The sequence below is a fragment of the Borostomias antarcticus genome (genome assembly GCF_949987555.1).
Source record: "Borostomias antarcticus genome assembly, chromosome: 10".
Classification (NCBI taxonomy): domain Eukaryota; kingdom Metazoa; phylum Chordata; class Actinopteri; order Stomiiformes; family Stomiidae; genus Borostomias; species Borostomias antarcticus.
In genome coordinates, this window is record NC_140243.1 from 23391914 (window position 1) to 23415496 (window position 23583).

At 47.7% G+C, this 23583-nt stretch overlaps 4 protein-coding genes across 4 annotated transcripts in view; 1 reads left to right on the forward strand and 3 right to left on the reverse strand.

Moving 5' to 3' along the window:
- chrnb2 (cholinergic receptor, nicotinic, beta 2) overlaps window positions 1-4669 on the forward strand; it is a gene marked incomplete at both ends in the record, with an annotated part of 18559 nt that extends 13890 nt beyond the window's left edge. The window contains 2 exons of the mRNA XM_084444117.1: window positions 1615-2812; window positions 4517-4669. Of these exons, the coding sequence (XP_084300243.1) occupies window positions 1615-2812; window positions 4517-4669 (1351 nt within the window). The remainder of the gene's footprint in view (window positions 1-1614; window positions 2813-4516) is intronic.
- A 4149-nt stretch (window positions 4670-8818) lies between these two features.
- s100t (S100 calcium binding protein T) lies at window positions 8819-9477 on the reverse strand (the record flags this gene model as incomplete). Its single annotated transcript, XM_084444636.1, has 2 exons — window positions 8819-8998; window positions 9316-9477. 2 exons carry the CDS (start codon window positions 9475-9477, stop codon window positions 8819-8821), a joined length of 342 nt encoding a protein of 113 aa, XP_084300762.1.
- Window positions 9478-12900: 3423 nt separating this feature from the next.
- Window positions 12901-17525, reverse strand: LOC311313987 (protein S100-A13). Its single transcript, XM_084444246.1, has 3 exons — window positions 17404-17525; window positions 13440-13561; window positions 12901-13298 (listed from the first exon to the last, which is right to left on the reverse strand). The coding sequence occupies exons 2-3, from the start codon at window positions 13557-13559 to the stop codon at window positions 13140-13142; spliced, it is 279 nt and encodes a 92-aa protein (XP_084300372.1). The 5' UTR covers window positions 13560-13561; window positions 17404-17525; the 3' UTR covers window positions 12901-13139.
- A 1195-nt stretch (window positions 17526-18720) lies between these two features.
- LOC311313914 (protein S100-A13-like) lies at window positions 18721-20260 on the reverse strand (the record flags this gene model as incomplete). Its single annotated transcript, XM_084444163.1, has 2 exons — window positions 18721-18855; window positions 20132-20260. The coding sequence occupies 2 exons, from the start codon at window positions 20258-20260 to the stop codon at window positions 18721-18723; spliced, it is 264 nt and encodes an 87-aa protein (XP_084300289.1).
- Window positions 20261-23583: the final 3323 nt, after the last annotated feature.

Sequence of the window (23583 nt, forward strand, 5' to 3'; positions counted from 1 at the left end):
GTCTGACTTCTGTGTAAATGAATCCACGTGCCTCAATCCGTCTGACCTTGTCACGCCCGGCGAGCTCAGTCGGTAGACCATGAGACGCTCAATCTCAGGGTTGTTCTGTATGCATCAGACGGATGTTGGGCGCAGCATTTTTAAGTGTGTCATTGTACATGGTAACCCGTATCTTGTACAAATGACCAAAAAAGATAATTGAATCTGAGGTGGGCTTTTCCCCTCTGGCGTTTCTCTGCGGCACAGGCCGGGACTCCAAAGGTCAAAACCTATTTTTGGAGTTATCATCCGCATAGGCTAGCATGTGGCAAGGATGAGTTGAGTAATATTCATGGCACCAGATCATTGCAGTATATTATGATTAATGTCCCTGGGCCTAACTTTCCCAAGATGGGAGCAACCTAGAATGGCCAATTACAAGTTGTACTGATAAGACTGACCAATGAGAGATGCAGGCCTGCTGGCCGAGCCTTATTGTGACTAATGGAATGTGGGTCCCACGTCTTATAAGACGAGATACGGATGTGAATTGGGAGCTGTTGTCTTGTGGATTTATCCCTGCTGTAACACCTTGCATGAAAAGCAATAAACCTGGATTTACATTCTCTTGTCTGACATCCTCTTTATTTAAGGACCATAAATTACAGTAAGATAATCTCTCTTTTGAATAATTATTAATCAGTAATATGTGTAAGCTAAGTTTCCATCAAATCCTTGAGTTGAGGTCCCCAACCCCTCCAACTCAACACCTCCAAACCCTCTGAAACACGCGCGCCGTCGCTATCAACACTTCCAGTCTCACCACTGTTGATCCCATCCACGTTCTCTGAACTGAACACTCTGACCTGACCTGAGTCCTCTTGTTCTGTAACCTGATGTTTCCTGGTGTTCCCTGTCCAGGCCGTCCGTGTAGGTTCAGCCAAAGCTGTGTGTGTGTGTGTGTGTGTGTGGCTGTGTTTGTAGAAGCAGCCGTGTGTTACCTTACCGCCCTGACACACATCAAACCCTCACCTAGCTGACCTTCTCCTAATTAGCCTGTGTGTGTGTGTGTGTGTGTGTGTGTGTGTGTGTCACCTTACCTTAACTGACTGTAACTGTAGACTTATCTTAGCCCTGGTCTTCACTGTACCTGTCAGACAGTCCTCTCTCTGAGTGTCAGTAATGAGGCCACAGTAAGAGCAGACAATGATGGAGAAAGGAACACCGAGCCTACTGTAGTCGTACTGTATGTACAGCACAAACACGGACCCGGGTCAAAATACAGTTGGAAATCCTTTCGATTACTTGAGCGTTTGGTTGACTCTGCCTGAAGTGTCAGGTGGGCGGGGTTTGTATCTTTTGGAACAACCTATTGGTTCCATTGTGCCAGACAAGGATAATCAGATACAGATAAGTAATTAGTAAATAGTATTTCAACAAAGGTCTGTCCAACGAAGGCTTTGCAGGCAGGCCTCAACTGAATCCACTCTGAATGATCTTTTATTCTTCCTCCCAACACCCCCTTTCTCTTTGTATCTCTTCCCCCTTCCCTCTCTCTCCATCTCTCTCCCCCTCCTCTCTCTCCCTTTCCATCCTTTCTCTCTCTCTCTCTCTCTCTCTCTCTCTCCTTCCCAGTGCTGACGGCATGTACGAGGTGTCGTTCTACTCCAACGCGGTGGTGTCGCACGACGGCAGCATCTTCTGGCTGCCTCCGGCCATCTACAAGTCAGCGTGCAAGATCGAGGTCAAGCACTTCCCCTTCGACCAGCAGAACTGCACCATGCGCTTCCGCTCCTGGACCTACGACCGGACGGAGATCGACCTGGTGCTGCGCACCGATGTGGCCAGCATGGACGACTTCACGCCCAGCGGCGAGTGGGACATCATCGCCCTGCCGGGCCGCCGCAACGAGAACCCGGCAGACCCCACCTACGTGGACATCACCTACGACTTCATCATCCGGAGGAAGCCGCTGTTCTACACCATCAACCTCATCATCCCCTGCGTGCTCATCACCTCGCTCGCCATCCTGGTCTTCTACCTGCCGTCCGACTGCGGCGAGAAGATGACCCTGTGCATCTCCGTCCTGCTGGCGCTCACCGTCTTCCTGCTGCTGATCTCCAAGATCGTCCCGCCCACCTCGCTGGATGTCCCTCTGGTGGGCAAGTACCTGATGTTCACCATGGTCCTGGTCACCTTCTCCATCGTCACCAGCGTGTGCGTGCTCAACGTGCACCACCGTTCGCCGACCACGCACACCATGCCGCCCTGGGTCAAGCTGGTGTTCCTGGACAAGCTGCCCGCCCTGCTCTTCATGCGCCAGCCCAAGAACAGCTGCGAGCGCCAGCGGCTGCGCCAGCGACGGCGCGCCCAGGAGCAGAGGGAGGGGGGGTGTCGGGGCGGCGAGGCCGGGGGGCTGATGGCGGGGCTGGGGCTGGGCCTGGGGGGCGGAGGCGGTGGAGGAGCGGCGGGGGCGGGGAGCGCGGCGGCGGCGGCACCGAGCAAGGAGAACAGCGACCCCTGCACCTGCTATGTGAACCGGGCCTCCGTCAAGCAGTTTGGCGGGGAGCTGGGCGGCGCCGGGGTCGGAGGAGGAGGAGGAGGAGGAGGAGGAGGAGGGGGAGGAAGCGGGACCATGGACGGGTTGAACGGGCTGAGGGAGGGGAGGGAGGGGGCGGCCGGGGGGAACCTCCCCCGGGGGAAGCAGGCGGGCGGAGGGGGTCCGGCGCTCACCCAGGCCCTGCTCGGACAGGCGTGCCCCGGGTTCGACGAGGCGGTGGACGGGGTCCGCTTCATCGCCAACCACATGAAGAGCGAGGATGACGACCAGAGCGTGAGTACTGCTGCGCGCCACACTAACACTAGGCACTTAGCCCTGTTCACCCACTAGTGCGCGGTATACTATTCTAGTCACACGGCACATTTCAGAGCTGTGGTGTCACCCTCACGCTTGGCCGAATGAAAATGAAAGATCATGACTAGAGTGTAGAAATTGAATTATATACACCATAACAGCACTGTTTAGCACTTTCACATTAGGTGCACAGGCGACACTAAAAAACAAATCATGAGTAAAAGAGACAGATCTGGCAACCAGGCTTTTGCTCTCTAAATATTCTACTTGGGGGACATAATTATAGCTGCTTACATGGCGCAAGGTGACTGTGGAGCTATAGGTTTCTTCCTGTGTCGAAGGAGGAGGGAGAGAGAGAGAGAGAGAGAGAGAGAGAGGGAGGGGGGGGGGCTTTCTCTCCCTCCTCTGGCATCATGAGAGTACAGCTCTTTCTCTCTCTCACTCCCTCCTGGAATGAGAAATGTACATAGAGAGAATTAACACTATGCATAATTCTGTCCATCATCGGCATAGTTACCACCCCGTTGCCATGCCAACCTCTTTCAAGACCTCCTTCTCTCTCCCCACCACTGCCCATCCCCTCCTACTCCTCCCCCTCCTCAAGTCATCATCACTACGGTTACGGAGCCAGCCCCCCCTTCTCTATTCTCTCCATCTCTCGCTTCCTCTCATCCCCCTCTCCTCTGTCAGACCCCATCAGAGCTCTGTGGCAGAAACCAGTCTCTGCTCATATTAACCTGTGACCTGAGAGAGAGAGAGAGAGAGAGAGAGAAAGAGAGAGAGAGAGAGAGAGACACAGAGACACAGAGGGAGAGGGACCAGGGGGGTTATTAGATGGAGGTAGGTAGGTAGGTAGGTAGGTAGGTAGGTAGGTAGGTAGGTAGGTAGGTAGGTAGGTAGGTAGATAGGTAGGTAGGAAGGTAGGTAGATAGATAGATAGGTAGGTAGGTAGGTAGGTAGGTAGGTAGGTAGGTAGGTAGATAGGTAGGTAGGTAGGTAGGTAGGTAGGTAGGTAGGTAGGTAGGTCGGTAGGTAGGTAGGTAGGTAGGTAGGTAGGTAGGTAGGTAGGTAGATAGGTCGGTCGGTAGGTAGGTAGGTAGGTAGGTAGATAGATAGATAGGTCGGTCGGTCGGTCGGTAGGTAGGTAGGTAGATAGATAGATAGATAGATAGATAGGTAGGTAGGTAGGTAGGTAGGTAGGTAGGTAGGTAGGTAGGTAGGTAGATAGATAGATAGATAGATAGATAGATAGATAGATAGATAGATAGATAGATAGATAGATAGATAGATAGATAGATAGATAGATAGATAGATAGATAGATAGATAGATAGATAGATAGATAGATAGGTCGGTCGGTCGGTCGGTCGATAGGTCGGTAGGTCGGTAGGTCGGTAGGTCGGTAGGTAGGTAGGTAGGTAGATAGATAGATAGATAGATAGATAGATAGATAGATAGATAGATAGATAGATAGGTAGGTAGGTAGGTAGGTAGGTAGGTAGGTAGGTACTGTAGGTAGATGGACAGACAGACCGACATAGATAGATAGATAGATAGATAGATAGATAGATAGATAGATAGATAGATAGATAGATAGATAGATAGATAGATAGATAGATAGATAGATAGATAGCTGTGTAACCCGTTAACCCCACATTCCCTCCTTTCTTCCTCCAACCCCACAGGTGAGCGAGGACTGGAAGTATGTTGCCATGGTGATCGACCGGCTGTTCCTGTGGATCTTCGTGTTCGTGTGCGTGTCCGGAACCGTGGGGATGTTCCTGCAGCCGCTCTTCCAGAACTACACGGCCAAGACCATCACCAGCACGGCCGGCTGAGTTACAGAACCCTGACGTTCTGATGGACAGCTCCCCCACCCAATCGGCTCAGCAGGAAAGGGGCAAGAGGGCGGGACTCGCCCAGCAGAGGGGAACGTGGGTTTTATTATGTCTATGGGACTGGAACTGGACAGCAGGCACGCCCCTTACCTTTATATTAACTCTTTTGCAAAAAAAATAAGGTTTTTTTTCCTGTTTGAAGAAAAATAAAAACACCATTTTATCATTTACGACAGTTCTTCCAGATGAGAAATGGACTGACATCCTCTTTCTCCCAGAGAGAGGCAGAAAGGTCCCACTCCCTTCTCTCCACAAACCAATCAGGGAGAGAGGGCGCTCCGGTCGACTTCTTATAGAACGCTACGCCAGCCAATCAACGCTCTTCACCTCAAGCTGACTGTCCTATTGACACATGGCCCGCCTTTAACTGCTAGACTTCACTGATTCAACCAGAGAACCTTGATTGATGACCGTGTGAGCCGATCAGAAAAAAAGGAACAAGAAGGTGGTATCAAGGTTCATATGAGTCTTTTCCAAACCACTACTCTTCAATGAACTGATAATACAGTATACTTTATCATACAGTAGCATAGCAGCTTATCACAGTATAGTATTGAGTATTAATAAAATTCCTCTATGTGTTAACCCTTAAAAGGGGGTCTCTATCTGATAGAGAGCTTCTGGTACAGTGTTGTATTGTATGATTATAGATTAAACAAGAATGTGATCATAACTGTACTACACAGCCTGCGATCCAACTGAACTTTGTGTAGGAGGAATGGAGCCAGAAGGAGGAAAAAGACAGCGAGACAGAGAGAGAGAGAGAGAGAGGGAGATAGAGAGAGAGAGAGAGAGAGAGGGGTGAAGAGGCGGAGGGAGGGGGATATGATTAGATGAGAGTAATAGGAGTTGAGGTATAGGTTTTGCGTGAGCGGACTTCCGCTCGGCCGACTCTGCACAGTGGGTAGAGTGGCAGTCTGGGCCAAAGGGTCCTGTTGCAGTGAGACGAGGCTAGATTCAGTCAGCTCAGGAGAAACTGAGAGCTTGAGCCAACATGGAGGAGAGCCCTCTGCTGTAGTGAGGAAGCATATAGAAGCTCCAAGATCAGAACTGCGTCATGGTGACGTAAAGGCGACCCAAATCACATATTTGGATGATGGACCGATGGGCCATTTCCCTTGAACAGGAAGCTATTTTGTGTATTAATATGTGATTGCACAGCTTTTTGTTTCTGTCATTGTGGTGATTTGATTTGTGTATCAGAGTAAGGCAGTGTTTCGCCCCCCCCCTTCCTTCCTGTCCTCTTCTCTCGCCCCTCTCTCTCTCAGATTGTCTGGTGTTCTCTCTGACTAAGCTATGTATGGAACACCGTGTAGGGCTCTATTACAAGCAAGCACACAGGGGTCTTTAGCTATTACAGTAATGGGCGCTGTCCATTTATGAGATATTAAGAGTGTGTGCATGCATGTGTGTCTGTGTGTGAGTGGTCTGTGTGTGTGTGAGCGTGAGTATGAGTGTACAGTAGTGTGTGTGTGTGTGTGTGTGTGTGTGTGTGTGTGTGTGTGTGTGTGTGTGTGTGTGTGTGTGTGTGTGTGTGTGTGTGTGTGCGTGCGTGTGTGTGCGTGTGTGTAATCTGTCAGACGCAGTGTGCAAGAGAGCGTAGTCCCCTGGCTGTCCCTCGTCCCCTCGTCCCCTCCCTCCATGGATATATCCAGTACATTCATTCATTCATTCTAATTAGAGTAATGACCTACCTATCCACCTACTCACTGAGCAGCCGCCCGCCCCCCTCCACCCCTCTGCCCCTCTCTTCAGGCCTTCTCTCCTTCTCCTCCTTTCCTCTGATCAGAGAGTGAGAGAGAGAGAGAGAGAGAGAGAGAGAGAGAGAGAACAGGATTTGTCCCCAGCTGAGCGGTATCTGTGTTCTTCTCCCGGTCATGGTGTCCCATCTTTGGGAAGTCTATTGTTTTTCCCCCAGTGCTGGTCTGGAGCTCAGCCCGGCCCCAGTAGACCTCAGTGGCCTGGATATACCCTCCAGATTCACAGGAGTTTCCCACTAGTGTGAAAAGCCTATCTGAGACCTGTGAAAATGACTTGATCGGGTGTAGCACGGACAGTGCTGTCAACTCCCTGTTGCAGGGAGGGACATCTCCTCTCTTCCCTTCACCCCCTCGGCTCCCCTCTCTTCCTCTTTCTCTTTCTGATCTTTCACACCCTCCCCCTCTCCTCCCTTCTCCCCCTCTCCTCCCCTCTCCTCCCTTCTCCTCTCCTCCTCTCTTTCTGAACTTTCACACCCTCCCCACCATTGCTCTGCTCCTCTGCACACATTATCCAGTCCAATAAAGGTTGTAGGTTCAGTTAAAAAAACTCTATGCTGTGTTCTTCTTAAACGCACACATGCACACACACACACACACACACACACACACACACACACACACACACACACACACACACACACACACACACACAACCACACACACAAGCACAATTTCACACACACTGGTATTACCCAGACTCCTCATTAAACTTGCACCACAGGAAAGAAAGAAACATTTCCTGGCTTTCTAATATTAATGCTGCTTAACTTCCTAAATAGACACACAGTAACCCTATCCAATAGCTTTTAAACAAACAGACATTGTAGCATTGGGGCCCAAAGCAGTTCAAGGTCATTTCAAGGTCCCACCTACTTTCCAACATACTGGTCAACAACATACTACTGGTACTGACACCCTTTAAAAGTTAAATGTTAGGATGGTCTTATTTGGTGTAATGTGCTATCAATGAAGCCTGCAGATGAATAATAATATGTGCTATTTACATTTACAATTGTGTTACTGTTTTGTAATCTCAGTGTCTATCACTTTTACATCAAAAGAGGGTTAAATGCACAGCACTACATAGATGACGTTGTGTACTTGCAAGTGATGTATATCATCATAGTAGGATGGTCCGTACATCTGTTCATGATCAAGCTCTCCCCAAAAATCCAAACACACATATATGGTTATTCATCTATAGGCCTCAAATGTCTATCACATAATAATGTAGCCTAGTCTATGAATGTTTTATAGATGTCTATCACATACGAATGTATGAATATTCTATAGATGTCTATCACACCTTTTTTTGCTAAAGTCATTTAGACCACCACTTGACAGTCCATGGAATGATGGACTGTTCATTTTACTCACACTATTCTAATTATGTGCTTTATCTGGATGATAACGGATTTTGGATTAAAGTCTTGAAATATCAGGGGGTGGTTTAAAGTGGGCCACTCCACACCCAACCACGAGGTACCGCTTGTTGACGGTAACGGATTAGCAACCAATCACTGCAGAGCTTCACTGGAGTGAGATGCACATGCTCTTTTCTGCCCAGCTGCACACACTTTTCCAGCGAATTGTGGCTAACTGGCAACATTCACAGAAACACACAGACCTGTTGTCCTTGCTTCTATGTGGATCTATCTACTGCCATCTAGTGGTCAAACTGCACCACTACACTGCTGGATCAGTCGAGTTGCCCCCTGAACGCAGTCCCTAGCCTGACCTGTACTGCGTAGGGCTAGGCTGACCGTAGCAGTAGCTGATCTCCAGGGTGACCTCTGCTGGGAAGCAAACTGAACACTCACAACCAAGTCAGAAAAGAGTCCTCGAGTCGACAACCCAACGTTCGGTTAAATGTCATGTTTATTTTATCGAGGAGGAACAGAGGTTTACAAAATGTGTGAAAAGAAAGAGAGACATATATTCACATATTAAACAATGACTCACTCAATGATATTGACTGTGGAGTAGTTACAGGTTGCAGGTCGCAACTCCGGGGTAATTACAGGTTGTGCTTGGATGATGAGACAGCACACATACATGTACCGTACACCACTCTTTTCTCCACCACGCACTAGTGCACCATCCTCAGTTGTTGTAGTGTGTGTGCGTGTGTGTGTGTGTGTGTGTGTGTGTGTGTGTGCATGTGTGTGTGTGTTTGTTGTGTTTTACATATTAAAGAACAAACATTAGCCAAGGCAGGATTCAGGTGAACGTATCTTTCCATCTCCATGTCTCCCTCTTAACTTCTCAATCTAAGGTGAATGTACAATACCATGTGTGTGTGTGTGTGTGTGTGTGTGTGTGTGTGTGTTCACTTATTGGCCTTGGCCTTCTTCTTTTCTTCCTTTTCGTTCCACTCTAGGAAGAAGTCGTTGCAGGCCACGGTGAGAGCCCCGACCAGGATGATGAACTCAGTGAAGTCCACCTCACCGTCGTTGTTGGCGTCCAGGTCCCCCATCACCTTGTCCACCGCCTCCTTATCCTGGGCATTCTACACACACACAGTCAGGGACAGAGGTTAATAGGTGATCAGTGTGTGTGTGTGTGTGTGTGTGCGTGTGTGTGTGTGTGTGTATCTGTGAATGAGAGAGAGAAAGAACGAGAGAGAGAATGTGGTGTGTGTGTGTGTGTGTGTGTGTGTGTATCTGTGTTTGAGAGAGAAAGAGAGAGAGAAAGAAAGAGTGTGTATCTGTGCGTGAGAGATAAAGAGAGAAAGAGAGAGATAGTGTGTGTGAGTGTAGGTGTGTGTGTGTGTGTGTGTGTGTGTGTGTGTGTGTGTGTGTGTGTGTGTGTGTCACGCCAGCTCACCCCGAGGTAGTTGCCCAGCTCCTGGGTGAGCATTTCTTTGAGCTCAGACCTGCTGAGTGTGTATTTGTCCCCCTCGTTCCCAGAGTACTTGTGGAAGGTCTGGATCATCAGCTGCATAGCGTTCTCCAGAGTGGACGCGTTCTCCAAGTTGGGCATAGACATACTGCAGGACAGGAGGCCAGGATCAATACATTACACTGTACATCCAGACATTATCCACTGTAATAGGTCTATCTGTATAATGCTAAGTCAGAGCTCAACACACACACACACACATACGCATATATAGTATGTGGCCGTAAAGACCAGGATAAGAAGAGAGACGTCCACAGGGAGGGAACAGAAGCAGAGTCAGATAAGTAAGGTAATCACTGATCTAAGGTCAGCTCTTCCGTCAGTTCCCCTATTGGCTCAGATGAAGAGCCAGGAAGGATAAGCCGATCTGGGATCAGTGGTCCAAAGGGGACTGGGGCGGGATAGACACACGAGCCAGCCGATGAGAGTGAAACTCTAAACTGGTGCAACGTCCGGACCAGTACAGATGGAACTGGGACAGAGGGGAAACCTGAGCTGGTCTCTTCCTCTGCTACACCGACCGGATGGAAGTTAACACAGGGGACAGGTGTATCTCCTCCCTCCCTCCCTCCCTCCCTCCCTCCCTCCCTCCCTCCCTCCCTCCCTCCTGTCAGTCAAACCTGGCTCCCAATCCATCTACTGTCTGCTTAGATACATACTGTAGAAACTCCCTGGATGTGGTTCACCTTGATCATACTTTAAGGTGATTGAGCCTTATGAGCAAGCAGGTGCCTGCTCCTTTAGTGAAAAAGAGGGGAATATAGGGAGAGAGAGAGAGAGAGAGAGAGAGATAGGAGAGAGGAATAAGGAGCAAGTCTGAGAGAGAAGGTGGAGAGCAGGGAGAGCAAATCGTTCTTCCTCCGGCATGAAGCGAAGTATTACAGACAGCAAATACGACGGTTCAAATACTGAATAGAGGTAAACAGGCAGCTGCACCAAAACAAATACTCACTCTGCAGCTCGGGCAAACACACAGGTAGACAGTCAGCTGTTCCCTAGGCTATTTGGTGCGCGTTCTGTAAAACTGGAAGTTTGAGCACAACCGTCCTCCACCCCCCCCCCCTCCCTTCCCTCCAACCCTCATCCCTGTTCCCTCCAACCCTCATCCCTGTTCCCTCCGACCCTCATCCCTGTTCCCTCCGACCCTCATCCCTGTCCTTCTTACCTGAGCGGTGGAGAGGAGCGCTGGCCTTCTGGACGGTTAGGACAGAGAGAGAGCGTAACGAAGATTGGTGAGGAGCACAAGGTGGACAGCGTCTTAAATACTGCTCTCTCTCCTCCCACTCGGCCTCTCTCCTCCTCCTCCTTCTCCTCTACCTTCATCCCTCCCCCCACCTGTCGTACCCGCCCCCCACCCCCCCCCAACGCCCCCACCCCCCCAGGCCATCCTCTCTCTCTCCCATCTCTGTTTACGTCCGGGACACCTGCCATTCAGCTAATGGACTCTTCGTCAGATGCAATCGATCACATACTGTACCAGCTGTCAGCGTTAACACCCCGACGCCACCCCGACGCCGGCCTTAACACCGATGCTACCCTCCTGCACATCTACGGGACATGGTGTGACGGTGTGATACGTGCTGGTCAAGTAGCGGTCAGACTGTTACGATCATCCTCGGGAACGCTGGTCCACGTCTTGCGCCCGACAGCTGAACCGAGCAGTCCGGTCCCTTCATCGGATCAATACAGACCTGATCAGTCAATCAATCAATCAATCAATCAATCAATCAATCAATCAATCAATCAATCAATCAATCAATCAAAGCTTTATTTATATAGGGCTTTTCATACACAGAGGCAACACAATGCGCTTTACAGAGAACAAGGGAGGTGGGCTTGGGGATCCCGATCATCAGGTCCAAATGCGACACAGATCAGTTTTCAGAAAGCCAGGGAGGGGAGAGGTGACAGGGAGACTAGAGAGAGAGAGAGAGAGAGAGAGAGAGAGAGAGAGAGAGAGAAAGAGAGAGAGAGAGAGAGAGAGAGAGAGAGAGAGAGAGAGAAAGAGAGAGAGAGAGAGAGATTTGTGGGCATTTCCTGCCCGCTGACAAAGTTTACACACGAGTTTAGAGGCTGGTCCCTGGTTACAATTGAATCTTGATGCAGAGACACCGTATCAATTACTGTTTAACACAGCGTGCTATTGTGCCATTGTAACAATTACCCCAGGCACACAAGAGTGGGTACCTGTAAGTGTGAAAACAGGGAGGTGGCTGTGCAGCGATGGGAGGACAGCCACAATAAACAGCTGGATAAACAGTCATAAGCCCTCCATGCACGGTGTCTGTCTGGTACATTGGTACAACTGCTTCCAAGTTGATCGAATGACGTAACTGCAATATATACTGTGTCTGTATGTATCTTTTGTCTCTCTTATCTGCCCTGTGTTACCTGCCCTGCCTGTGTGTGTGTGTGTGTGTGTGTGTGTGTGTGTGTGTGTGTGTGTGTGTGTGTGGTGAGTGTATGTGTGTGTGTGTGTGTGTGGGAGGGGGGGGTGTTTGTCTGACCCAGGGCTGTGTACCTGATAGAGTATCAGAGGGATTAGTGTAGGGTTATCTGAATGGGGGACAACACACCTGGGCAGCCATGCATCAAGAAACATTCACGCACTGTCACACACACACAAACACACACACACACACACACACACACACACAGACACACACACACACACACAAAATAAAGATATGTTAAAAGCACATAAACACCTAGATATCTACAGAAAATACAGTACAGAAACACTTTGACATACCTCTTACAATATGTTCTTACTGTTCTTACATCAGAACAGAATCCCATGGATATGATGCTTCTATATAGATGCCTAGCCATCGTCACAGGAAGGGTCCTGTCCTAATGTACACATTTAATCTGAGTCAGTCTGTACACATCTCTGAGTGAATCCTTTTGTTTATCTCCCTGCTGCTGGATATAGAGTTGCAGTATAAAGGTGTGTAGGGGGGGGGGGGCACAGTGTGTATGTTTGTGCGTGTGTGCACATGTAGCCTATAGCCTACTGTATGTTTGTGTATAGCATTGCAGTCCATATGTTTGAGCACAAAGGGTGGCTTATGCATCCAGGTCCAGTTTCAATATGCTGATGCATCTTGAGCCATGGAGTGTGACAGTGTCAGGCAGCTGACTAAATTTAGAAGGCCTGAAGGCTATGGAAATAGGGCTTGGTGTCTTGTCATATAAGTCTAGTGTGTTTGTGTGTGTGTGGGTGAAAGGTTGGTTTACTGCACACAGACCTGGCCTAGTCCTAGATTTAAAAATGCCAGTTGCTTACAGAGATCTATGTCTGGGATCTTAGCCCCATAAGACTACAAACAGCAGACATTTTGTAACACACATCATTATATATACTAAGGAAACGCCCTCAGGTCAGGAAATGCCCTCTAGTTTGGAGGCAAAACCTGGATCAGTTTGAAACCATGCATCTACTTGGTATTTGAACAGAAATAGTCAAAAAGCAAGGATGTCTTGTTTTTATTTCAAAAGGGCTTGAATTGTAGTCTGCCATGGTGTACAGCTTATTGAATATTGTCTCATACAGGGCCTTCCTGGCCAAGGCCTACAGTGAAGGGCTCATACAAGACTGTAGAGACCATAGTTTAGATTACAAGTGAGTAAATACAAGTGTTACTGTATGTTTTATTGTCAGATATTACTTAGCGTTGAACAGACAATGTAGCGGTAGCTGCAGTGAGATCTATCTAGCATTCTCAGTATAAAGGTGGAGGGAGAGCCTAAGTAGCTGGCGCTTCATTGGCTCCTGTCCTCTGCTGGCTCAGCGTGTTGGCCAGGTAGCCAATCAGGGTGAGGTATTCCTGGAAGCTGACCTTCCCGTCGTCGTTCTCGTCCAGTCCCTGTCGCATCTCCTTCACAGCTGAGGAACTGTTTGCTCCCTGGGAAGAGAGAGAGAGAGAAAGAGAGAGAGAGAGAGGAATATGTGAATATGAGGTGAATGCACAGTCATAACTGTAATGCTGTCTGGCGTGGTAGAAGACCACTGCTGAGGTGTTGTGGAGGTGAGGAGTCTCCCTTACAGTCATAATGTTGCCCAGCTGTTTCTTCACCAGGCTCTGGAAGTCCTTGGCCCCCAGGTTCTCCTTCCGCCCGGCCGACTTGAGGTACACTGCCACCACGGTCTGAATGGCCGACTCCATACCTGGTCGAAGAAATAAGGGGTGAACTTCTCAACTAGCACATTGGGCTAGTCGATGCACTATTACCGTTGCCCAAATCGCGACATAATTTTGATTTGGTTGGTTTGAAGAAACTGGAAATAAATGTTGAAATGTGCCATGGTCTCGTGAAGTAACAGCTATTACTGTGAATTCTCCCCACATCTTCACATATTCCCTCCCCATTCTCTCTCTGTCTCTCTCTCTCTCTCTTTTCCCAGGGAACAGACAGTTGCTCAGCTAGGAAGTAGAGATACACGAAGGAGAGGTACACGTACTGTAGGCACACACTGACAATACTCCATAGAGACCTGAGTCTGGCTACGTTTCCATCTTTGACTCAAACTGGGCCAGCTCCTATGGCCGAGGCCTGGGAGGCACTGCAGACAGGTGAGAAGGGCATGATCTCAGAATAACGGAGTAGGGAGGGGTGGAGGGGAATGGGACCCTGAGGTAAACAGAGGTAAGGACAGGGAGAGGTTGGGGAGCCTCTGAGGTAAACACAATGGAATCTGTGATCTCTGACGGGAGAGACACCCAATCCTCAGTAGCCTGCAGAGGGCCACAGGGTCTGGTTACTGGAGCTACTGCCTGCTTCAGTACCTGTCTGTTGCACTCTCTCAGCAATGCCTGTAAACAACATACACAGACACACACACACACATACTAACACACACACACGCACACACCCATACTAACACACACGCACACACGCATACACACACACACATGCACACACCCATACTAACACACACACACACACACATACACACACGCACATACACAATGGCTGGAGGCATAAGCCACTCAATGACACTCAATAAATAAAGATTTGATAATGAGATTGAGAGCGTATATAATAAGATCTAATATATTGGAGTTATCTGTGATGCCACAATGACAGAAAAGTATGGTACTGCATCAGGCTGCAGTATGTGGGTGTGGTTACCGCCCAGAACAGTGCTGGTGATCTGAGGTAAAGGTTGTGATGATGATGATGATGATGGTGAGTGTATATAGGGTGATGTCGGGATGAGGTCAAGGTAATCCTAACTAAGTAAATATCCTATCTGACAAAGATGTCACAGCTTGAGGCTCACACACACACACACACGCACACACGCACGCACTCTCACACTTGCACGCACACACACACACACACACACACACACACACCTCACAGGCCAGTGCCAATTAGGGCTTCTCTTGCATTAACCTAATTACTGGGCAGGTGAGAGCAGAATACGCCCATGATCAGGCTCCAGGATTCAGTTTCATATACCCCCGCCGTGGTGCCTTCCACCTCCATGCTAACACACACACACATACAGAAGTACCCCCCAAGCGTTGCGAACAACGTCCCATAGACACCATGGAGCATCTGTCATCATTATTGTCCTCATGTTTATTTGATGTGTGAGCGGGGCTTCCAAGCACAAAACTCCATCCATCACACACAGCTAAGACCAGGGGAAGACAGGGCAGGTGTCTGGGTTTGTTTGTGTGTGTGCGTGTGTGTGTGTGTGTGTAGGCAGGTGTTGGACATATATAACAATGACTGACAGTACACTGCATCCATTAGTGTCTCTAGTGTCTGTGGACTAAAGCAGAGGATGTAATGAGTCCGACGTGAAACCCAGAACCAGGTCTCGGCTAGAACCAGGACAGGACTGGGGTCAGACAACTGTACCACCAACTTTGCAATTTTGGTGGCTTGAGAGTCCTGAATGACGGACGAGTCTACCAGGAGATTCGCAGAGTAGACACCAGTTGGGGGCTTGGGTCTAATTTATTGCAGGTCTAAACCAACTGCCTCGAACCCAAGAATAGGCTATCTTATGTCAGAAAGGTGCTGATCTAGAGCTCAGTGACTACGTTTACATGCACTCAATATTCGGTTTATTGTCCATATTCCGGTTATTGAAACATTAGGAATAAGGAGTTTACATGCGCAAGCAAAAGGGAATATTCCTGTATACATGGTAATTGTAATCATTCGGTATATTCCGAATTTAAATCAGCAACGCACGGAGAACGTCATCGCAATGAAAGTTTCTCGGCGCTTTTCTTCTTCCTGTTTAGCCTTTCTCCCCAGACAGCAAAGAATGGAAACGATAGCAACATGTTTGTGGTGCGCTATAGAGCTTGCTCTCATCCAGCAACACCACTTCACACTCCTCCTCATTCACTTCCTTACTGAAAGGAAAAAACGAGAGGAAATAAACGCCGGTGCTGTGGCTCTTTCATATGCCACTTCACACCAGAGCCCCCCGGGCCCTTTGGATGAAGATTCCCAGCCAGGATTGGTGGGAAATACATAAATACAATCACAGAACAGGAGACAACATAACAAGCAGAAATACAATCAAAACAGCAGCAACAAATAGAATAATAAAATACACTATAGATAGCCTATGTGTAGTGTGCTTGTGCAAAATTACATTTGTCAGTACAAAACTAGTTTGTTTACACATGATTACAGAATTGATTTTGCAGAATAAAATAAACTGTAGGCCTACCTATGAAATATACTATAGATTTGTGTTGTATTGCATTTTGAGAATGGCTAACGTTAGTTAGCAATCTACAGAACCAAGATTCCTTGCGAATAAAACATGCGCAGAGCATAAAATAATTTTCCTTTTGGTGGGAATAAACCGATAAGCGTATACATGACCCAACATTCGGTTTGGAAAAGGAATAAACCAGGGGTCTTATTCGGTTTTTTAATATTCGGAATATGCCCATATTCCATTTATTCAAACGGTTTATTGATGTTTACATGGGCACGCGCAACCGGAATATTGTCAATATTCCGTTTAAGAAAAGTTTATTGAGTAGCCTGCAAGTTCGGACCTGGGCTTTACCCCTCTCTAAAAGATGAAGGATTTGACCAGGAATGTGCAGTTCTTTAAAATCCAACCTACAGCGCGGTGACAACTGATGCATGTGGTTTCCCCTCATAGTTTCTGGTTCAAATCGTGACGTGGTTTCCCTTCAGAGCTGCTGGTTAAATCACCATAATCCCGGCCCACTCTTTCTGCCATACAGGGTCTAGTATGGTGGGTCTAGTATGGTTGGACTGGGCAGAGAGGCATGGGCATGATAGGAAAAAAGGAGCTATCCCGCACAAGGTGTGGCTGACTTACTCATTTCCGCACCCTGCACCACCTTGCACCGCATGTGCATGTACCTGTAGTCTAGAGCCGCAGGTACAAGCGATTTCTCTTCCGTTCCATTGATTAAATACAGCTGGGTCGCCATTCGACTCGCGCTACCGGAGTCCTATCATGATTTTAATAATACATGCTGATAAGAGCGGTGAACGAGCCGCCCTGGCAGTCGTTGGATTGCTGCTTGATACTTCGCGGATTAATAATGGCAAGAAGTAAACTAGGTACCGGACGTCCCGCTGCACGCAGGCGGGGGGGGGTCAGCCTTGGCCCCCCGCGTTTAACTAATCCGGACGATTTGTTTCCCGGGATAAAGCTGACATAGTGAAAAGAGAAAATAAATAAATAAACGACAGGACTAGGTTGCTCCTGAAGTGTAAAGGGATTAAGGGTTGGGTTACCGACCAGGACAACCCGATACCTGCGGCCATCAGGATAGGTAATGACAAGACGACCCGCTCGCCAGTGATTTAATATTAATGAACCCACCAAAGAAATTAACTAAAACTGACACACATTTTAGGTAGAAAGGGCCATTAACATCCGTCAGTAACCTACAGTGTTTTCTGAACCTAAGCAGACAAACAGGCTCCCATCAGAAGTTCACACGAATTCAGAACGTTATCAGAATAAAAACTGGAAAGTTATCTCACCTTAATTGTGAACAGGAAATAAAGGGAAGTCGTGCGCAGTATCAGCTTTCTATTCGAAGATTCCCCCTCTCCCTTTTCCCAAGAGCTCAAACTTGATAAATCGGGAAAAAGGGTTTCTTCCGTGATTTGATTTCTACTCAGCCAACTTTTTAATGTGTCACAGGGCGTGTCACAGGGCGTTTGCCTGGGAGAGGGGGAGGAGAACGGAATGAGAAGCGGTTCAGGAGTGGAAACAGGAAAGTTGGGAATTAACATTACAACAATGTTGCTGTTGCGACCAGACCTTGACTAGGTTACTTGATTGATTTCAAACTCTTTCACGGATTTGGTTCACTGACTTCAGATACACAGGCGATGCAACATGCCTATTCACAGTCTATCCCACCCTGTCCATGATGCTATGGACAAGCGAGAACAAGTATTCAAGAGTGTGTGTGTGTGTGTGAGAGAGAGAGAGAGAGAGAGAGAGAGAGAGAGAGAGAGAGGGAGGGATTAATCAATCAGCAGACCACATTTGGACCACACCCTGTTAGTTTATTCAACACCATTCCAGCCCAGGTTGGCAGACACCATGCGGTTTACACAGCAGGAGGGGCAGGTTACACACAGGCCTATAAGTAAGAACCATGCTGCATAGGCTTGTCACACACAATGAGCATGTCTCTAACAAACCTCCCTTTCCCTATGCTTTCCAGTGATAAAGCTCTCTTTCTCTACAAAACAAGTAGCATGGTTCTCAGTGCAACCCAGAATACATTCCGCTTACACACAGAGATTTTCAATTTACACAGACAATATAGTCACAGTCCAAGACAACAGCATTACACAGCCGGTCCTGTGAGCGCAATCACAAACAGTGGTGTGTACTACTGAGTATATGTACTTAAGTGCTAAAAAGAGAACTTGTGTCTATGTGTGTGTGTGTGCATATATACTATGTATGTGCTAAAGCAAGCTTGTGTGTATCTGTGTGTGTGTCTGTGTGTGTGTATGTGTGTGTGTGTGTGTGTGTGTTGTGAAATAGGGATTAGCCCTAGTCAGGCTGGTTAGGCATAGCAACAGTATTGTGTAAAGACAATTATTCAGTCAAAACTGAGGCAATTCTTGCTGAGAAGGAAAGGAAGAAAGACAAAGGGTAGGACACATTTAGGACACAATAGAGATTACAGCCAGACAATCCATCATGAACCGTATCTATAATAATTGCGTTGTTTCCATCTTGCTAATTGAGACAGACCCCCCCCCCCCCCCCCCTCCATTGTTTGAATATACACATCTAGAGACCACACAGCGGACACAGAGAAAGACCTTTAGACTCTATTGGTTGAAGCCACCATGCTGATGTGCCAAATGTCCAATGAGCTGCCAGAACTCCAGGAAGGTGAGCTCTCCGTCGTTATTCTCGTCCAGGGAGCCCATGAGCTGCTCAATGACAGCTGGGTCCCCAGCGTTCTGTGGAGGGAATTAACAGGCTTCTCAGTTCTGTCCCACAACTTCCTTGCAAAAACATACCAGTGTAAGAAACGGTGCTGATAGGTGAAGAAAGATAGATAGATAGATAGATAGATAGATAGACAAACAAATATATACTGTAGATAGATAGATATACAATAGACAACAACAATTGACTGTACTACTGTACATTTGAACCAACACTTGAACAATTGAACACCTTGCCTATACAATAGACAATAACAATTGACTCTGCACAACTGTATACTTTAATTTTAATAATGGTCCTGCTTATATTATGGTCACAGTCATCCATGATTGGATGGAATAAGTAGATGAAGGTCAATTTGATAGACTGCTAGACTACAGATAGTAAACTGCCAGATTGGGAACCTTAATGTCTAGTTGTATACCTAGGAATAGTGCTGATAAGATATTGTAAGGACAAGTGATTCAATACATGTTTTGGTTAGGGTAAATGCTCCAAACAAACTTGAACATTCCATGAAATGGTAAGACTGAAAATGTTTGTTTGGACCAGTTGCCCTAGTGACCGAAAATTCTGTTGAAATGGTCTATATGGCAAAATAACTTTACTTTACTTTACTAAATAACTACTTTCTATTCTATTCTATTTTATTTATCAGTCAGCTACCATGTTGCTGTAGTCAGTACTCTGACTGCCATATCATATGCCCTGTGTTCAGATGAGTTCCAAATGGAGGAAAGGAGATGAGAAGGTATTGAGATGCCCCCACCCCCCCCACACACACACAGATAATCCACTTAAGCAGGTAGAGGCTGGCATGTCTAAACAATGTTCTAATGTCTCTGTCGCCACCCAGTGTCGATGATGAGGATCACAGCCTCACAGACAGAATCCTCTGCACGTGGCTCATCAAACCCAAGTGTTCTACTGTCCTGCTGGGGCTGGTTTCCCTGGTCAGTCATTACATAGAGGGGATTCACCTACATTGTCAAGGCGAAACTAGTCACAGATTTATAGGAATGAGTGAAAATGGACAGGGTTGTCCGTCCTAGCTTCCCCTGCCACCAGCCATCTACAGCCTCTGTCCTGCAGACCAGCGAGGTGTGCATGCTGGTGGTCAAATCCAGCATCCAATCACATTCTACACATCAACAGATCATTCAGCAGAACGAGGTGTGTGAGTGTTGGGCTGCAACACAAGCACACACACACACATGCTCCCACAGCACCATGGTGTTATAACAGGGATATGACTGAGGTGGTAAGATGTTATAAAGGCGTAATTACCTTGACAAAGTTGGGCAGCTGTGATGTGACCAGGCTCTGGAACTCGTCCTTGCTGAGCGTGTCTGAGGACCCGTCTGCCCCGGAGAAGGCCTTGAACTGGGACACCAACACCCCGATGGCAGCCTCCATCTCACAGGAAGACACACTGGGACAGACTGGACACAACAGGAGCTGCTGGGAGATCAGGACTACAGTGAGACAGCAGCACGTCAGCTGTTATCACAGTCATTGCAGTATTTGATAGTGTCATAACAGTGTAATAAACAGATACAAACTTATTGAAGACGCCAACCATAAGTGTGAGTGGAGAAAGTGATCAAATCAAGTAAAAAGACGCATGTAAAGGCAGATGAAAGAACAATGATGAGACAGTGAGAGAAAGTGCGAAGGAGAGTGGTCTGAACGACGGAGCTTACCTGTGCACTATTTTCTGAATGGTGGACAAGTTGGTGAGTGTGCTTCCTCTCTTCCCCCTCACTCTCGCCATTCTCTTATACTCTCCTTCTCTCAAGCAGAGGGGCTGAGGTAATGGGATGATAAATCATTCACTTCTTCCTGAATGTTCATTTTATTATGTTTCCTGTTGTCTGTTGCCACTGCCATGGTTAATTTGGTAACAGTGTAAGCTATCTTAGCCCCACTAAAAGCCTTGATATGGTTAAACTAGTAACAGTGTAAGCTAGCTTGCCCCCACTAACAGTAAGAGCCTTGATATGCACCAGTGAGTTCCTTCCATGATGTGATAACTTAAATACTGATTGTATGATTCACATAATGAGTGATTATACTGATGCAAGATCATGTGCGTATAGACACACACACACACACACACACACACAATGGAAGTGCTTTGGGGATATTTTATTGTATGTTAAATCAAACGCAGCAGTGAGACTGATGATACCGTACACGAGACATAATGCTGCACTGAAAGAAAACTTAAAAAAAAGAAATAACCCTTAAACTGACCACTCCGATCTCTCACCTTCCAGAATCCAGCAGACCCAGCTTTGTCTAAGGCTTAGATTCTTCGTCTAAGTCTCCAAAATGGAGGCATACGCTATTTCAGCACACTGTAAGCTGCAGAACTGCACCATCAGCATGGCTATACCAGCTATAGGCAAGAGTAGATGGTTTATCCCCATGCAGGCTAATATCTCCACAATGCTGACTTCTCTTTCTCTCTCCCTCTCTCATGCACCCCCGGTCGGTGAAGGAACTGGTCTTCAGAGTCCATCTTTGGACACACGTTGCAGGATCAGGGCACAGTTTGGTCGCCTGTGTGTTGGAGGCCGTCTCATGGTAAAACACAGACAGGCCCTAGGGCCCCACAGTGCTTCCTGCCAACAGGAGACTAAGGGGTGTGGTTACCCACAGTTACGCATTATAAGGAAGTGGTTATGGCTCAGAGAGAAGGATGGTAGAGCGACACAATAGAATAAAATTTGTTTTTGAGGGAAAGATAGATTAATTCACTATACTTTTTGAACTCCAGACCTTTTTCTTTGAGTTACTATTTTGTTAAAACGTGTTAATAAAGAAATGCACAGAGAAGAGACAAAACAACACTATTCCTATGTTCTCTAACTCTTTTATCAAGAGAATGCTAGTTCCAGTGCCATCTGCTCACCGGTTCGTCACTGTCTTTCTCTGCCATGTTTCAGCGCAAACGTTCCCAGAACGTGACTCTCTTCCACATCTTCAGGCCTGTCCAGATAGGTTCTGGTTCTGACCAGCTTGACCAGTCTGCACCTGAAACATGAAACAAACATCAGCTCAAAATATGATACTGTGTGTGTGTGTGTGTGTGTGTGTGTGTGTGTGTGTGTGTGTGTTTGTCCGTGTATTACCTGCGGTAAGCGGAGAGCTGTAAAGTGGAGATGTGCTTGAGGAAGACTGTGGCTGTGCTCTCATCTCCAGACCGCCCCAGTCTCTGTGCAGGTACCTCCTGCTCAGCACACACACCGTCCCCCTGCTGCTGTAGATACACACACACACACACACACACACACACGCACACACACACACACACACGCACACACAGAAAAGAGGGTTGGCTACAGATTATATGAATATGAGTAACATTTACCGGGGTGTGCCCAGTGCCCCCTGTGTAGAAGACACCTCAAAAGTTGCAGCTGTGGAGACAGAGGCGGAGGCGCGGCTCTCCATCCTGCTCCAGCCCGGGGGCCATCTCTCCCCCCGCCCAGGCCTCGTTAGCCCCGCCGAACCACACATACACGGGGGCGCACCGAGCTGCCCCTTCCTCCTCTCGTTCCTCAATCCTCTCTCCCGCGCTCCTCCTCCTCTGGCCCAGCCCACGCTCCATCCATCCATGCAGACGGAAGAGCAGAAAGGAGAAGGAGACCAGCGGAGGAAGCGGTACCCGAGGGCAGAGAGGAGGAGGGACGCGGCCGTCGCCGTGGCACCGTAAAGCAGGAAGTCGACGTCGGTCTGGCAAAGGCGCTCAGTAGTGAACAAGAAGTTGAGGCGCTGGTAGTACAATATACAGAATTGGTTCTGCAGGAATGCCACCTGGCACTGGAACCAACCACCAATCAGCAAGAATGTATACTAATGCACCTGACGTACCTCAGGATCACTAATCAAAGGACAGTTAGATTCCATCAGTATTACTTGTACGAATGATAAAGACTTAACCATTCATGGATAAGTCGCAGGAAATCTACATCTAGCACTTGATGTGTTCCAGAGATGTCGGAGCGTACCTGCACCTGTCAGGAGTCTTCGGCCCAGTCCAACAGCCAGCTGTTGGGGCAGTCACAGTCACAGTGGAACACCAGGGTGGAGAGAGAGGCCAGAGGGAGGAATACCCCCTCCAGCAGAGGAGGATTCTCACTGTACAGTCTCAACATACGCAGAGACAGCAGGGGCCTCAGGCACAAAAACGTGGCATGTATTCAGATGTATCAAGAGAGAAATGATCGTGGAAATGTGGGGTGCTCCACGTCAACTTCATGGTTGGGTATGTACTTTTCCACAACTACTGATCTTTGGCGACACCTAGAGGTGATGCTGGGGAACTGTTAATCATGTGAAAACAATTAGTCCTCAGAGTGATGTACACATCAGAGACACACTGAACAATTAACACAATTAACATTAAAATAGACACATCCACGTGTCTGCAATTAGAGTAATGCATATAAAAGCATGCGCAAAGTTATGCAGAAAATATCATTAACAACAATGGCAGCCTACATTGTTAGAAGATATTGCCAATGGAGCAGTGCAAACTCTCTCCAACTCGCACTCAGTGAAATTTCTATTTTTTCCAGTTTTGCTCATGGCTTCTGTTTGTTTTCTGATCATGCAGAGAGCAGAATCACACATGCAGGGCCTATTTAAATATATGGGCATATGGGCGTGGACAGGGAGTCTGGTACTTCCACATGTGCGCTCAATTCCACGTTGATTGAATGTACAAAGGA